At 38.2% G+C, this 16,703-nt stretch overlaps 1 protein-coding gene and 1 long non-coding RNA gene across 2 annotated transcripts; one reads left to right on the forward strand and one right to left on the reverse strand.

Annotated features, from left to right (window-relative positions):
- Window positions 1-419: 419 nt before the first annotated feature.
- On the forward strand, window positions 420-12,061 carry LOC105045744 (phytochrome-associated serine/threonine-protein phosphatase). Its single transcript, XM_010924128.4, has 10 exons — window positions 420-754; window positions 3,154-3,300; window positions 3,412-3,479; window positions 4,821-4,878; window positions 6,635-6,745; window positions 6,837-6,887; window positions 10,896-11,039; window positions 11,124-11,219; window positions 11,428-11,499; window positions 11,781-12,061. The coding sequence occupies exons 1-10, from the start codon at window positions 674-676 to the stop codon at window positions 11,862-11,864; spliced, it is 912 nt and encodes a 303-aa protein (XP_010922430.1). The 5' UTR covers window positions 420-673; the 3' UTR covers window positions 11,865-12,061.
- Window positions 12,062-13,269: 1,208 nt separating this feature from the next.
- Window positions 13,270-14,430, reverse strand: LOC140855771 (uncharacterized). Its single transcript, XR_012138991.1, has 3 exons — window positions 14,115-14,430; window positions 13,501-13,654; window positions 13,270-13,408 (listed from the first exon to the last, which is right to left on the reverse strand). It is a non-coding gene; the product is annotated as an uncharacterized lncRNA (long non-coding RNA).
- Between the last annotated feature and the right edge of the window lie 2,273 nt (window positions 14,431-16,703).

The following is a 16,703-nucleotide window of genomic DNA, read 5'->3' on the forward strand; positions in this document are numbered from 1 at the left end:
TAGGAATATCACAAATTTTCATGATTTTACTTGCAATAAAATGTATCCTTGATGCCGTTGAGTCATGTGGAAGAGGACTGCCATACCTACTTTCTCTATTTTGATAGTACGATCACCGTAATCAATCTTTATCAAAGCAACCCGATCCAACCCGACCTGAAAATTGAAATGGATCGAGTTAGGCTGGGTTGGAGCTGTTGGATGCACAATGGCCTAATCAGACTAGTATGCAAGATTTTTAACTTTGTATCAACTTTTTTATGAAGTATATCACCTCGGCTTCTGCCAAAAAAAAAAAAAAACACTATTATGCAAGATTTGCATCTCTAGATGTTTTACCAGTCATGCCTAAAATCTAAAATCCACCACATTATAAGATAGAACCTCGAAGACACGCAGAACTCGACTGGGTGGGCAGCCCGGGGAGAAGTGGGGCGGGATATTCTTTGGTTTTCTATTTATGTGCGAAGAAAGAAAGAGCTCGTGACCTGCACAAAACGGAAAAAAAAGAAAAAGAAAGAAAAGCAAGAAAAAATCTCGTGCTCCCTCTCTTCTCTCTTCCTCGGAGCTCATCTTCTTGCTTGCTGATATATGAATACAGACAGATAGACAGATCCCGCTCTTCTTTTTTTTTTGAAGTCCAGATCTTTCTCCGACTCGAATCAACATCCCCATGGAGTTGGATCTGTGGATCTCCAAGGTCAAGGAAGGTCAGCATCTTATGGAAAACGAGCTCCAGCTCCTCTGTGAATACGTACGTTCCCTCTCGTTCTCTTTCTCTAGGGCATTCCTATTTGAGTTTGGGTGTTTCGTCACTGTTCGAGCTTAGGGTTTGATCCGTAGTTATGGCGTCTTTCGTCTCCATGGTGTTTATCTGTGCTATGTTCTTCAATCTGGACGGCTATTAGGTGGAAATTTAGAAAAATGGATTCCTTTTGAGAAATTTAAAATGGTGATGCAAGTCCTAGATTACAAAAAAGAAAAAAAAAGTTACATGTGATTTTGTTGCAGGTTATATTAATTTTCTGTACTTTAGATGAAACTAATCAGATAGATTCTTCAAGCTTATGCACTATGCAGCACATCATCCGTTCTTGTGTGGGTCTAGAGAAGTGGCTGTGTGATCGTATGTGCCACCTTTTTTTTTTTCTGAGAAATATAATCTATGGTGTGGGAGGTGTCATCTATTGAAGCGTAATTCGAGAAATGGTACCTGAACAGTTAACAATTAATCCATGTGTACCTGGTAACTTGATTATGTAGAAAATGATAATATTATAGTATGTGGATCTTTGGAGCATGGTGGTATGCCTACAGGTATAGGAGAAAGGCTGCGTAAATCACAAACTTCTCTTCTTGATATAAAGCTCGCGTTGGAGACATCTGAGGCCCATCTGTTATGAGGGGAATGGTAGGTTGATACAGTGTTTAGGAACTCTTTTCCCTGCACATGCACGTAGTTTTAGTCTCCTTTTGCATTGAGAACAAAACTTATCACCCTTCTTGCAAGAAGCAAACCTGGACATAGACATACATGCACATGCACAAACAAACAATACTTGGATACATACGAGATTCTAGAGTTCCTTAATTGCCCCCAGAAAAAGAAGAGGGATTAAATTGAAGAAAGATCTCATTGAGTATATGCTTTTTTGTATGGGATATGTTTCAGAACAAGGGGGAGCCTTCAGTATAAAATGGAATGAACATATGCCTTTTTTTTAATCACTATTCATGCAATGAGTTTGTCTAAATTTTATGTTATTTTTTTAATCAGGCATTACGTTATCTCTTTAGAGGGACTAATGCACTAAGCTTTGGCTTCTAGTTCTTTTGGTTTCACCATGTTAGTTGACATTGATCTTCGATTTTCAAAACAGAGTATGCTGTACATTATTCTAAATTGTGGATTTGTTTTTGTCTTTTGGGCAAAGTTTTCATCTCGGCCGAGATGTTGGTTTGTGACAATATCGGGCACTTCCTGGTACGATATATATAAAAATCTTGGGCCTATTATCTCGGTAAATATAAATAGATGAAATCCGGGATATCACCGGATACCTAATAAATTATTAAGTTAATGCTTAAGTATAGTTTTTAATCACAGATTTATCATCTCAAGTGAAATTTCAATACCTTGGTCCAAAAATATCAGCCGAGATATTAGGAAATCTTGGTTCTCTCCAAATTTCCCCACTTCCCATATCGGTCGAGATCTTGGTTCATCTTGGTCTTGGACACCCACGGAGATAACTGATAAATTGAGGATTAAACACCTTGCCTTTGGGTGGATGAGTCTCATATGTTGTGTAGGAATATAAAAAAGAGATATGATGAGTGGATTGTTGTTGTTCTAGTCTAGCCCCGGTGAAAATTGAGCGAGGTTGATGTTAATGGTTAGGAAATAATATGAAAATGTAAGATTAAGAAGTGTTCATGTTAGCTGGATGACAAAAAAAATTGTCTTCATAGGTCATATTTCAGAAAGCAAATTTTCTTGATTACGAAGCTTTGTGAATATCGATGATGCTCATTGCAATCAGTTAACTAAAACAATTTCTTGATTCTGGCTTTCTCTCTGTCATTTCTTTAGAAGGCACCTCAATAGCTAATCCATTAATATGTGGCCTTTTAATTTTCTTTTTTAAGCTTCTTTTGATTCCTTGATGTTTGAAAGAAGATATATGTAGTGTTCATATTAATTAATTATTTCTGTATTTTTTTATAAATCAAGAAATTCTTATTTGAAAGTGGGATTATTGAACAAGATATTATCTTTAAGTTACCAGAATATTGCGATTTTTGCACACCGAGTAACTTCTATCCAAGTGTTCCATTCCTGTTCAAGGAAATGGAAGTCCATACTAACAAATGTGCTCTGGTCATCACTTTTGTCACTTCCAAGTTCTAAAAATGCTATTATCTGCATGGTATCATTTTTCCCTTTTAAAATATGACACTTAAACTAATGTATCAACTCTGTCATCAGTTTTAAAATCTTTGATACCAACATATTTTTCTGAAGAAAGACCAATATTGTCTATTCATCCCTGACCTGTCTTATTCCCAAGTTGGCTGTTTTAGATGTTTCATCATGCATTGAACTGGAACTACTATTTTTCTGTTAAACTCTTATATTTTTAACTTGTTCAGGTGAAAGAGATTCTGATGGAGGAATCAAATGTGCAGCCCGTTAATAGCCCTGTTACTGTTTGTGGTGACATCCATGGACAGTTTCATGATCTAATGAAACTCTTCCAGACTGGAGGTCATGTTCCTGAGACAAATTACATTTTCATGGTATACTTCTCATGCTCTCCAAACAATTGCAGCATTGATGATAAAAGGTACTCCTTATGAAGAAGCTGTATAATGGTCCGATGATTTAGATTCTACCTATGTTACTGCCAGGGTGATTTTGTCGATCGTGGATATAACAGTTTGGAAGTCTTCACAATTCTTTTGCTTCTCAAAGCCAGGTATTCCTGCACAAGAGCAATGCTTGTAAATGCTCTCTCCTTTGGATATCAGCTTTTTTTATTTGTTTGTCAAGTAGTATTACTGTGCTTTTGTTTGCACGGCTGTGAGAAAGAGGACATCAAAATGTGAAATAGGAAAAAAAGTTTTCCCTTTTCTTTTATTATGTTAAAGTCGGTTTCTCCTTTTTTTTCCTTTTCTTTTCTTTCCTTTAAATACACCTTCTGGTGAACCTTTCCTTCCCTCCTTTGCAATTAGAGGAGTCTTCCTTGCACAGGACCATCTAGTTACTGGTGACTGGTGAGTTTCTGATATCTCTTGACTTTCATCATCTGCCATATATTTTTAGGACTTCTACCTTATATCTTTGCATCTTGTGGATAAGTATGTGGCAGTGTTATCTGGACCTTAGATTCTACTCTCAGATTTCACTTTTCCCCCTCTATTCTTCCTATTATTTCTGCTATTTTAAGCTATGAACAACCTAAACTTTCAGTTGACGGCTTGATGCTCTTGGGCACTTGGGACTTTCAGACACTTTTGTCTCATTCATACTTGTTATCAAACCAAGAATATATCATTCTATTGGCAATTGTCATTTCTGGCAAAGAGGCATGTGATCTGACAATATATCAAACTTGATCTTATTAAGTTATTGGAATGAGGGACAGTTATCATAGTGTTTCACAGATTATTCTATTCCCATCGTGCATGCTTGAACTTGATATGTATGGACTTGTTACCTTTTTCCAGTAATGTTAATTTGCCAGATTTATGAGATTCTTTGATATTTGACATTCCTATCACATGTTCGGATTTCTTTATGTACAATGACAATTGCATTTTAACCTTAGATCGCTGTTGTTTTTTAGCTGATGATGTATGAAATTGGTGCTTGTCATCTTCATGGTATTGCTTCTGTGAGCTGACACTATCGCTTGATTGTCTATTTTTATATGCTTTATTATAGTATGGTTGTTGGAAAAATATGTCTCCAGCTTGTTCTGATAATAGCTTGTGGCTTATGCTAGATTCTAGTTTCTCGTAGATTTTATTGCCTTATATTACTGTTTTTTCTTTTGAAGAGAAGTTTATAGTTCCATACTGATACAATTTCTGTACTGTTATCATTTGTTTGCCTCTTTATTCTTGAACTTTACATCATTCAGTTTATCTTTATTACAAGCAAAGACCTTTATGATTTGATATTTTTGCTCGGTGGGCCTTTTTCGATTTGTAAAACTTGGCTGACTCCTTTTTTCATGTTCTGGGACTACTCTCAGCCATTCCCTTTGGTACATGAAATCATTTTCTAATGTTTCATTGGTGTTCATGTGTATTAGATATCCTGCAAATATTACACTTTTGCGTGGGAATCATGAAAGCAGGCAATTAACACAGGTATGCCGTTGTTTTAAGTAATACAGGATTATGATTGTGAGGTTTGAGTCCATGATATGTTTAGTATCCTCATACAAATTGTTTTACGTAGCATTTATACCTTCTGTCAAAGTTAATATATCCATTACTTTAATACCTTGAGCATCTGGTGGGATATTTATTTGGACACATTGCAGTGTTATGTATCTTCAATACATTAGGTTTGCATATTAGGCTTTCTGCTTTAATCGATTAAGAACCATCCTACCTAAGAGCTTGTATGGTTTTGTTTAACTTTATATGTGTTTTTTTCTTGATGGAAAATTGCTATGTTTAATTTGTTAGAAGTTCATTTTGGCATTAGAGTTCTCAAACAATTTATGGTCAAGTATGTCCATGAATCTTATGCTCTTCTGCCTTTGAAGGTTTTAGCATTTGATCTATGGACATGTAATACTGTGGTGGCATTCCTATAATTTTACTTCTTGGAGTTCTTGCCTCCTACTTATTGTGTCACCTTTATACTCAAAAATGATGTTTCTTTGGAGGTTAGACAGGTTACTTGCTACCTTTCCCAATTTGGTATTTCCTTTATATAAATTCTATGTTAGGATAATTTCCTGATCCTCTTATAAGAATAACAAAAGAGCTCCTCAACATGACTTCACAATTGGCTGCATGGTATCGATCAACTGTCTGGCCTCCAGGTTGAATCATCAACCTAATTAGGATCCCTTCATATGGTTATGCTGCATGTATTTCTCAAGCTTTATTTCATATTCTGCTTTAATTTGGACATGTACGGCTTTGTAATGTGTGTCTTTTTGCTTTGCATATGTAAGACCAGACCTTTTGAGACTTGTTGCTCTCTTTGTTAGAATTCATTTTAGTTTTCCTATTAGGGTCTGTTTGCTTGTTTGGAAATCTTTGGAAAAGGAAAACAAAATGACAAGTTCAATTTTCTTCTTGCTTTGTTTATCCAGGCCAAATTTGGAAATTACGTTTCTACATTAATCTAGTTTTCCTACCATCCAAACAGCTGGGAAATTCAATTTCCCAACAACTTAAATTTTCTAGGAGCTTTTCCTTGCAACCAAACAGGCGCTTACAAAGGTGGAACTTACTGAAGTTTCCCACTTCTCTGCAGAGAAGTCTTCAGAGGGAACAACCTGGCAATTTCAATTTTTGGGCTTGCAAAAGCCTAAAATGGAAGGAAATCAATTTGTAAAGAGGAGTTGAACAAGTCAGAATTTTTGCTGTGGTTTCTTCCTGTATTAGTATTTTCTTTTTTCCTTTCTTGGTTTCTTATGATCTTATCCAGTTTTTCTGTTTCTATCTTGTATAAGTTAGTACATGACACTATCCACATCAATCCCACTGTTTGTTTTTGTTTTTCATATTGTTCATTTGTCATCGAGAATTTGAGGCTCATTAAGGCTGATTAAAGTAAGTAAGAAGAAGGTGTTTGTTTATTTGTACATGACAGCTGGTCTTTTCAAGGTGATTGCATGGTTTGGAGGTATAGTGCATGAGAACCAGTTTTCTCCTCAGTCTTCTACTTTGTGTTTTACGCATGATTACACTAATCAATCTCAGTGGTTATATTAATGGCTGATTCAAATTCTCATACTGATGTTATGACATTTTCTCCTTTCTATGTTTCCATTTCAGAAATAAATATAATTTTTTTGGCAGTCACAATTGCCAATGCGAAATTTATGCAATGCAAGCTTGTTTCTGTATGATATATGCTAATGAAAAATGCTGTTTCTCTTAGGTCTATGGTTTTTACGATGAATGCCAGCGGAAGTATGGGAATGCCAATGCGTGGCGGTATTGCACTGATGTTTTTGACTACCTTACCTTGTCAGCAATTATAGATGGAACTGTAAGTCACTCTCTCACACACAAGCACATGTTCACATGCATTCTTTCTAGTCATTCTAATGCCAGTTACTCCAAATACAATATTGTTGTAGGTGCTCTGTGTTCATGGTGGTCTTTCGCCCGATATACGAACAGTTGATCAGGTTTTTGATCTCTTATCTTTTTAGTTGAAATTTTATCCTTGGCATTGACTTTTTCTAAATCCTTTAGTTGGGGACGTAGTGATTTTACATCAATGGGCACAATCTACACTTTGAAGATAAGAGAATCTTCTGTTATTTTCAAAACTTGTATATCTGTGTATGGTGGGAAGACACAAGCATATCCAGACAACAGCATGCACTGACTTAGACCATAAGCTGTATTTTTTTATGTGATCAGAATTTTGAATACGTGATTGTAATTTTTTTTTTATTTTCAGTTTTAGGAAATTTTCTTTGCTGTTTTTGTGTGTGTGCACACGTGCGCTTTTTTTTTTTGGTTTGCTTTTATGGCTGAGCTAGATCATCTAATTTGTAGGTAAGTCTATAATGTAACAGCTTAAAAGGGCTAGGTGGCATTTATTAGTTAGAGGGCCATCTTTATTGCATTGGCCATTAGTTAAAAGAGAGGAAAGAGGAGAAAGGGAGGAATGGATGGTCTGTCCCTTTCATGTGTCCATTCACACCTTATACCTTATGTTTTACTGGTTTAAAGCAAGAAAATATTATTGTTTGTGTAGAGACTTATGTGCTCGCTTGTTCTGATCTTCCTTAAATTTTCTCTTTTCCCTTTTCTATTCTTCTTTCACTTTTTTTTTTCCTTTTAAACTAGAGCATTTGCTTGAATTTTGGTTCATTTCAATCGTAAGTATGAAATCAAACCAATTCTATACACTACTCAACATTGAGCTCCATCAATGCTGCATGAGGTAAATCACCATAAAATTGGTGGTTGAAAACATTAGACCATTTGTGTTCTACATGTTAGCTACACTACCCTACTTATTCCTAAACATATTTTATTTTTGTTGGTTATGCAGCTCTTATCTAACCTATTCAACTACTTTATCACATCTTGATGCCTATGGCTAGGGCTAGAAATGGGTCGGGCTACACCGGGCCACACCCCTGTCCGAGCCTGGTCCGAAATACTTTTTCGGACTTTGGGCCAGGCTTAGATCCGAAGATGTTTTAAAACTTAAGACCCGAGGAGCCTGACTTGAGCCCAAGACTTGGCTCGAACCCCCTCCCTCTCCTTCTGTTTCTCTCTCCTTCCTCTCTCTCTCTCAACTTTCATACGACTTCGTTGCCTCCCATCTCACGTGTCCTCCCTGATTGCCGGTCCTCTCCTCCCCTCTTCTGTCTCCTCTGCCTTGGTGTAGCTATGTAGATCGGGATCATCGCCGGAGCGGCAAGAAGGATGAGGATGGCCGCGAAGACAGGGATAGGGCAGCACCGTGATCGCAGGTGAGGTCGTAGGCGAGCAGGTTTGGGATTATTCCATCCCCAGTGGTGAATCCGGCCGCCATTGGAGCACAGTTGAAGCTAGTGAGGGAACCCGGCGGCTGCTGTGGCATGATTTGGAAAGAGAAGCAGAGTTGCGGAAGGCGATCCGGGAGAGCGGGAGAGCCTCTGGTTGGAGGCCGCTGCCGCACGGAAGGCCGTGGAGGAGGCAGCTTGGAGGGAGAAGCTTCTTGAAGAGAGGCTCTTGATCGGGCTGGATAGTGTAAATCACGGAGCATATGCACGGTGGATGGCGTGCAATTGAGAATTGGTGAAATTCAAGGGGTAACTTGGCGTGTTATTCATCGTGGGATTTGGCACGGTCCAATTGCATTTAGTGCATGCAATATTTAGATGAATTTCGGGCTTTTGATTGAGCTGGACTTTGGGCTCAGCCCAAGCCAAAGGTATATTCAAGTCCGGCCCGAAAGACAAATGGGCCCTATAATTAGGTCCAAGCGTGGTCTGAACTGTTTCGGGCTTAGCCCAAAGCCCGACCCGAAGTCGGGCTTGCCCGATGGGCCTCTAGTTGGCTCGAGCCCAATTCTAGCCCTACCTACAACCTTTGTTGTTGACACCCCACCATCACCCTTTAGGCCTTGCCCATCTCTTCTTTCTCCCCCAGTAAGGAAAGAAGAATAGGAGAGACAGTAGTGAAGTGTTTGAAAGCAAAAGAAAATAGAAAGGGGAGCTCGGGTGAAGCCATTAGGAGGGAATAGGTGGAGAAAGAGGTCACTGAGAGCAGGTGCTGGGTGAAGAGTGAAGCTTGGTGGAGGTGAAGCAGTGAGGTAAGAATCTGAGGATTGTAGAGTCAGTGATGGTTTTGCAGCATGGAAAAAAAGCCACGAGGGGTTGTGAGTTGCATGTGATGAGGTAAGGTATCAACAAATATGTGCATGGGGAGGGGACTCAATAGGCACTAAGGAGTGGGGTCATATCAGGCAAGAGTTAATGGGGCTGTAGGCCAGCCCATGGCTTTAAGAGCACTCAAGTGAGGGTTCTTTGTGGGTGGGAAGATGCTTGCAAATGGTGGTGATTGGGGTTTGGAGGGGTCTTTATGGTAGGGATGGTTGGTTGGATTGTTGGGGTGAGTTAACATGCACACATGCACGTATGTATGCTCACATTGTCGTCTGTTTATGTACCTGCTAGAGTCACATACATTCCATATGCATGGGCTCTTTTTCTTTTTCTTCTTAATTTTGCTATGGGGTTAGGGTTTGCATGTCATACACTGACTTACACAGTTATAGAGTAGAGCTATTGTAAATCTGTGATTGCGTGGGCACCTACATGATAGTGCCTGCAAGATTGGTCCTCAATGGATGCTAGAGGGCCAAGCATCGATCATTCGAGCCGTTGGATGTGATCTACCATCTCTAAACTTCTTACCAAAAAAAAATCATGTGACTCGAACACCCTAACTTATGCATTTAATGGTCAAAATATATGCATTGTTCCATGTTATTTACATTGTCCATTTTTTATTGGTTGATGCATGGGCTAAGATCTCCAAATCAAATGATTTATTGACAGTAAGCAATTTAGAGATAGTGTATCAAATCAAATGGCTTGGATGGATTCTAGGCCCACGTCATCCAATTAGTGACAAACACATAGGTGCTTTTCACTATTCAATAGATAGGATAGGATTTTCAAATTGTGTGATTTTTTTTTTTTTGATTGCAAACAGTTTAGGAGTAGTATATCACATTCGATGGCTCGAATCATCGATGTTGGGCCCTCATCATCTGGTCAAGACCGAATTCAAAATAGAGGGGAAACGGAGAGAGAAGAGCTTATGAATATTTATTTATTCTTTTTGTGACCTCTAAAACCTTGAGGCATACCATGTGAAGCTGGCCACAAGGCTTTCCCGCTATATATTAGTAGATAGCAATGTTGCATGGACACGACTACAGACACGAATTGGATTAGGACACATGTCTAAATCAGATTAGGACATGTTGACTTGGCAATAGGAGAAAAAAGAGATACAAGGCGAGGATATATAGAAAAAAATAAATGTTAACCAAAAATATATGTAAAGCCTTGTATAAAAGAAAATATTAAAAGATATTATTTGTTTTTGCCTTTTATGATGCATGTTTCTCATCCAAACATTCCAGTTAGTTTAAGGATTTTAGGAAAATGACAATTTGCAAAATCATTTTTTAGTATTTACATTCTCAACCAATCTTTTGCAGGAACAAACCTTATTATCAACATTATTATGGTGGGCTGAACTCATTGTTTGGATAACTCTCTACCAAGTCTAAAATCTGCAATGAATAAGTTTTAATAATTATTCAAGTATCTGATTTGTATTTGACTTGGATAAGTATTAGACATGGATTCTAGGAGCTGGATGTGAGTGTCCTGGGGTAAATAGTGTATGCATGTCAACATGGTAATGAATCCATAATTTGAACTGGTTACATCTGGTTATTCTATGGCAGCTCATAAAGCTAACATAAAACAAGTGGGACAAGACTTGATGCTTATGATTACATGTCTACATGTGTGCAAAAAATGATTATAGAAGATGAGATATTTAATTCTTTTATCAAGTGGGATCATTTTGTATGCACTAAATGTTTGGTATTAGTTTTATTTTGGGTTCATTTTCCTACCATTTATTTTTCTGCTTTCTTGTTTGATTATCAGATCAGAGTTATTGACCGCAATTGTGAAATTCCTCATGAGGGCCCCTTTTGTGATCTCATGTGGAGTGACCCGGAGGAGATCGAAACTTGGGCTGTCAGTCCCCGTGGTGCAGGTTGGCTGTTTGGATCCAGGGTGACTGCAGAGGTATATAAAAATGTTCATTAGTTTCTTAATCTGGATTTTTCATCTCGAATTGACCACTCATCAAAAGTCACATGCTTCTTGTAGTTCAATCACATAAACAATCTGGATCTTGTTTGTCGGGCACACCAACTTGTCCAGGAAGGTCTCAAGTACATGTTTCAAGACAAAGGCCTTGTGACTGTGAGTTAATCATGATAATCTAATGTGCTACTCCACTTTGAATGTAGTTATAGTTATTAGCTTTCATTCGGTGAGATATTCAATCTAATTTTATCAGATCACCCAGCCTAGAGAAATTATTTTTTAGTTCTAAATTTGTCTGTTATGCTCATGTTTCCTGAATCCTAATCTTTGAAATGCAAGTCTACTGATTTTTTGGTTTGTCCAGGTCTGGTCTGCACCTAATTATTGTTACAGGTGTGGAAATGTTGCTTCGATATTGAGCTTCAATGAGAATATGGTATGACAATACAACTTTGGCTGTTGTTCCTCATGGTTATTATCTTCTTTTGCCTGTCAGTGAATGGTCCTGAAATTTCTGCATTTAGTTTCAATATGAGAAATTAAGAGTGAAAATTATAGAGCAACATCTTAGTTGTGTACTCAAACTGATTGGGATTGGAGCTGAATCAGACTTCATGGCTTGTGGAGGTCATTTTAAATGACGTTTGGTGTTTCATTAATTATACTTGTGAATGGACTCGTATTTCGCAGTTGACTGTTTCTTGTTCTCAATGTCAGGAAAGAGAGGTGAAGTTCTTCACAGAAACAGAGGAGAATAATCAAATGAGGGGGCCAAGAACGGGGGTCCCATACTTCCTATGATGGTGGTCAATGATTATTTGTGCTTGCATGTGCATTAGTGCTTTCCCGCCTGCCTTGTAAATTCCGGTGGAAACATTAGAAGTTGGTCTCCTCCCAACAAAAGGAATTTCTGACCAGTTTATGGGGTGATCAAATATGTTGATTACTGCTGTAATATGTTCGGCTGATTAATAGTTTTGGTGCAGTGTTTTGAAGTCCATTGTATATTATGATTCTTGCGACTAATGTTGCTATCTTATATCTATTCTATTGAATAAGCCTTGACATTGGAAAATAACAGGTCTCTGGCATTGGAAGATTGAAGAATCAACTCAATACGCCTTATCATGAAATCAATTAGCCCTGGTGAAAGATTTGCTTGGGTCTTATTCTAGGCCTCTAGTCATGTCGATTAGCCATCTCTAAACTGTAAATCTGTATTATGTTGTGTATTAAATCATTACCCTTCACCTGTACTACTATTAGATAAATCTGCTAGCTGCTGGTATCTGAAATATCGGTGTATAGGTCAGTTTGGAAGGAGTGCAAATTGTTGAGTCATGAGCGTAATTTCGTTCCTAATCTTGTAACCATTTATGAGGCTGTTGTATGCCCTAGCTTGGTGTTTGTGCTGCAATATGCAAATAACAGGTGCTAATGATTTTGATTTGAACCTTGCGAACCTGTTATTGGGACTGTGGAGAGTCAGGAAGAACATTGAATTGTCGGCATCTCAGACGACTGGAACTCATCAAGTATCCTGATGAGAAAATTTGGCACCCTCAAAATATGGGGAACACGAAATTGGAAATTGTTATTTTAGGGAATAAGTGCCACAGTGAATTCAATAACCTGTGAGTATTGTTGGTTGGATAGCCGCTCGAGACGTCTTGTGGCATATGAAGCACGTTGCAGATTTTAATATCTGTATGCAATGTTTCAAATCTTATTATGAGGTAGATTGTGCCCATAGTTTAGAGATCGGTAATTGTATGTGGTTGTTGTGTTTTTTTTTTTTTTTGCTGGGATAAATAGATGCTCCTATCACTCTAGTGTGAGTACATTTTATAAAATTAGAAAACAAAGTAGTTTACAAAGCATGTGGACACATTTGATTTTGTTGTAAGATCTGGTCATCGATATGTTCAGTCACGTAAGAAATGGTTCGATTTTTTTGTCTTTTGAAAAATATGTTGAACAGACACCGCAATGAAGGAGCAGATGGATTTCTAACTGCTCCTTGTCATCTCGGATCCAGCTGATAATGATAACATAATTTTTTTCAATGAGAATTCTTTTTGTCTGAAGCTCTTTATCTGGTAGAGATAATGTCCGTCCAAATGGTTTGAAATTCAGTCCTTGAGATGGAAGGCTTGAAAAGATGTGAGTCTTCCACCATCAACAGCATGATGTATGAATCTTGGATGACAAAAACTGCACCATCCTTGCCCTCCTGATGTTGCCGTCAAAGTTGTGTTTTCTTTGATCAGGTTTGGCATCATGGAACTCAGAAATGTGAATCACCGTAAACCTATCCCAGCAACGAGGAATAGCTACCACCAAAGCTGCAGTACATTTCCTATGGGACTTTAGACAAACATCTCTAGTTCAATGTTTTAAAGCAAGCTTGCCCTACATCAGTTATCACACCACATACCTCGTAATATAACGACAGGAGTCCTATTTTGTTGCAGAAAAAGGATGTGCGCATTTCTCGCAGCTGAAGATTGCCTTCGAGATCCTTTTCAAACTCTTTGGACTGGTAGTAGCCTCATGGTCACACCGATCTCCTTGAAGGCTTTGATTCAGTGCTATGATATTTAAGACTTTTATGAGACTTCACTAGGTGGATCTTTCCTTCCACTCTCTCTTTTTTTTTGGGTAAATCCTTCCTTTCTCTTTAAAGGAGGAGGAAGAAAGAAAGAAAGAAGGAAGGAAAAAGGAAAATCAATAACTCATAGAATCATCACAGAGGACTTTATCCAACCGTAGATATGAATATGTGGTGATTTAAATTATTCCTCTCCCCAAGAGCGCCTCAAAAGCTCAGTGTCCTGAGTGATAACCAATTATTCCATTTTCCTTTCTCTCATCTCTCCCCGTTTCATTATGAGAAATTCGTCTAAGTTATAATCGGCCACCAAGAAAGTTATACCATTGATCATTGGAAGCCTGATAACGGTATTCACGCCTTTTTTGGGGAAAAACCAAAGAATCGACATGGTATCAGATTACAATTACGACACAAGAAGAAAGAAAAGGTGGACTGACCTAAGAAGGGGAAAAGAAACGAATCCTCAAAGGCTTAGGATTTCGAGGAGTTCCTCCGTCGCGAGGTGCCATCATCCCTCGGGCACCCGGCTTGTCGTTTCGGCAGCTGCCGATCTGCGTCGGAATCGATGTCGGAGAAGGAGGGGGAGGCGTCGACGAGGAGGTGGCCGGGTTCTCTGCCGCCGGCGCCACAGCAGGAGGCGGGACACAGGCGGCGGGCGGTTCGCCAGGCGAGCATGACGGGGAGCTTGACGCAGCAGAAGAGGAGCGCCGGCGGGCAGCAGACGCACAGGACGCAGACGGCGGCGGCGCACTCGGCGGCGGTGTGGGTGCAGGGCGTGGTCGTCCGGGGGGGAGGATGCCCCCAGGTTCCCATTTGTGGGCCTCTGCCACCTGGATTCTTTTGTGAGTTTTTCTTTTTCATATAGATTTGCTGGTGAGAAGGTGAAGGTTCTTCCTTGTTCCAGAGCGACTCAAATGCAAGATTGGTGGCGCCCCCAGTAGGTTGTCTGCGTCAGCTTCTTTGCATTCTTTTTCTTTCTTTCTTTTTTTTGAGGGGCTTTTCTTTCTTTTCATTTGCAGGGTTTCGCCTTCCATTGTCCGCATGGGCGCTGCCCCGAACATGTCCACGTCCTCGTTTTCCATATGCCCTGTTCTCTTTCATCCAAAAAAAAAAAAAAAAAAAACGCCTTGCCGTAGAATTTAAAAAACACACGGAGAGAGAGAAAGAAGTTGAAAAACTAAAATATTTTTTTTTTTGTCCAAAAGAAAAGATCCGGTAGCTTGAGTAGTGCGAATCAAAAAATATTTAGTGTTTCAAATTTGACTTAATCAGATAACCGATTTTTTTTTTGACCCCTCAATTGTTTAGAAAACTCTCTTTCTGCAAACAATTAAGTATGCCTTATATTGCTGTAACTTAGTTTATTAAACAAGAGATGCATTCAATACTAATTAGAGCTTGATTCAAGCTTGATAGTAACAACATATATGATTAGAAAGTGGTAGATTAGAGAATGAAAATAAAAATGAGTGGTTCTCATTTTAGTTATTTGGTTGAAAAAAATTTATTTTTATTTTAATTTAAAAAAAATAAAAATATTTTAATTTTTTAAAATCTAATCTCTATTTTTCTGTAGGATTTAAATTTCATTTCGATTCTAATTTTGATTTCAATCATGAACTAAACACATCAAAAGATATGATCATTCTAATTCTATTTCTAATTTTGATCTCGAATCAAATGCATCAAAAGATATAATCATCCTAATTCTATTTCTAATTTCGATCTCGAACCAAATATATCTTAAATGTTCGAAGTTGATTTATTTATACAGTGAATGACCACATCATGAGCAAGTCTATTTATCAAGTTTTAATTAATTTTTTCAAATCTAAATAATCAAGATCCGCTCATTAATGAATAGAACAACACGTGAAATTTGATATTAGTTTCTAACTGAAGAGAAGCTCAACCAAGCCCATTAATCAATCAAACAAAATCTATCGATAAATAACCCGACTAGCCTGACCAGAAACATGTTTTTGATTTATGTAGGCGCCAAGTCCACCATTGTCTTATATATCAAACATGATCCTACTTTATATCTTGACTTAATATGGTGGGATAAGGCATTTATCTTGCCTTAACCCTAGGATCCATGCCAAATTGTTTAAATTATAGGGTGGGATATCTAATCCATGCCAAACTAGAATGCAAGCTTATTGAACAGCTCTTTCAAATCCTTTTGTAAAAGCCTGTTGTAAGGCTGATGCTTCTAATCTTTCTTTCTTTTTTTTTTTTTTTTTTTTGATAGGTGCCAATGGAAAGTCTCTAATTAGTCAAGTTCGACTCAAAGATCTCATTCCATGCGTGGAGCTGGGAGTTCTAGTCTGGATTGGAAAAGGAGATGACCCATGCATCACAGTTCGTAAGTTCCTGCCCTATCCTGTATTGTACAAAATCTTCTTTCTTCCGCACACTTCATCCCTCTTTAATTTGTGGGTTTTCCGAGTCTTGCGCTGACGTGCAACGACGAAAGCTGCTCCTTGTTCTTTCATGCCTTGCACTTAATCCGTAGCTTGCTTGCCCTTTCCGAAGTCTTTGAGGCCAGTGGTTAAGTAAACGCAACGAACAGAGGCCGAAGCGTACCCGGCGGGGTTGCTCCTTTCATTCCAGGGATTCAAGGACATTGACAAGCGACGGGGACTGGGGATTGGTTTCCTAGGGTACATGGCATTCCACTATCCTCATATTTTATCCCACTTAATTAATGAAAACATCAAACAAAAATTAACAAAAATCAACCAAAAATTTATTTTTTAATCCAAATAATTATAGGTAAATGTTAGATGTAGTATGATGCTTGATAATGATCAAGTGAAGATAAACACACTGAATAATGCAAGTTATTGCTCAATTGTTTATCTTGCTTTCGAGTTAGATCATGGGTCTGATCAGCCAAGCCTAATCAAGTATAGATCTGATCAAGCTTGAGTTGAAATTACTTCCAAGCTGGGATGTTGAGAGTTAGCTCAATTTCTTTATCACTATTTCAAGCTTGATTCAAGTTGAACATAAGTCTAATT

This window comes from Elaeis guineensis, chromosome 2 (assembly GCF_000442705.2).
Source record: "Elaeis guineensis isolate ETL-2024a chromosome 2, EG11, whole genome shotgun sequence".
Lineage (NCBI taxonomy): Eukaryota > Viridiplantae > Streptophyta > Magnoliopsida > Arecales > Arecaceae > Elaeis > Elaeis guineensis.

Excerpts from the sequence above, each read along its gene's own strand:
- LOC105045744 (XM_010924128.4), top strand. The coding sequence starts at position 674 with ATGGAGTTGGATCTGTGGATCTCCAAGGTCAAGGAAGGTCAGCATCTT. Across the intron at positions 11,220-11,427 it reads AAGACAAAGGCCTTGTGACT|GTCTGGTCTGCACCTAATTA; the intron begins GTGAGTTAATCA and ends TGGTTTGTCCAG. Across the intron at positions 11,500-11,780 it reads TGAGCTTCAATGAGAATATG|GAAAGAGAGGTGAAGTTCTT; the intron begins GTATGACAATAC and ends TCTCAATGTCAG.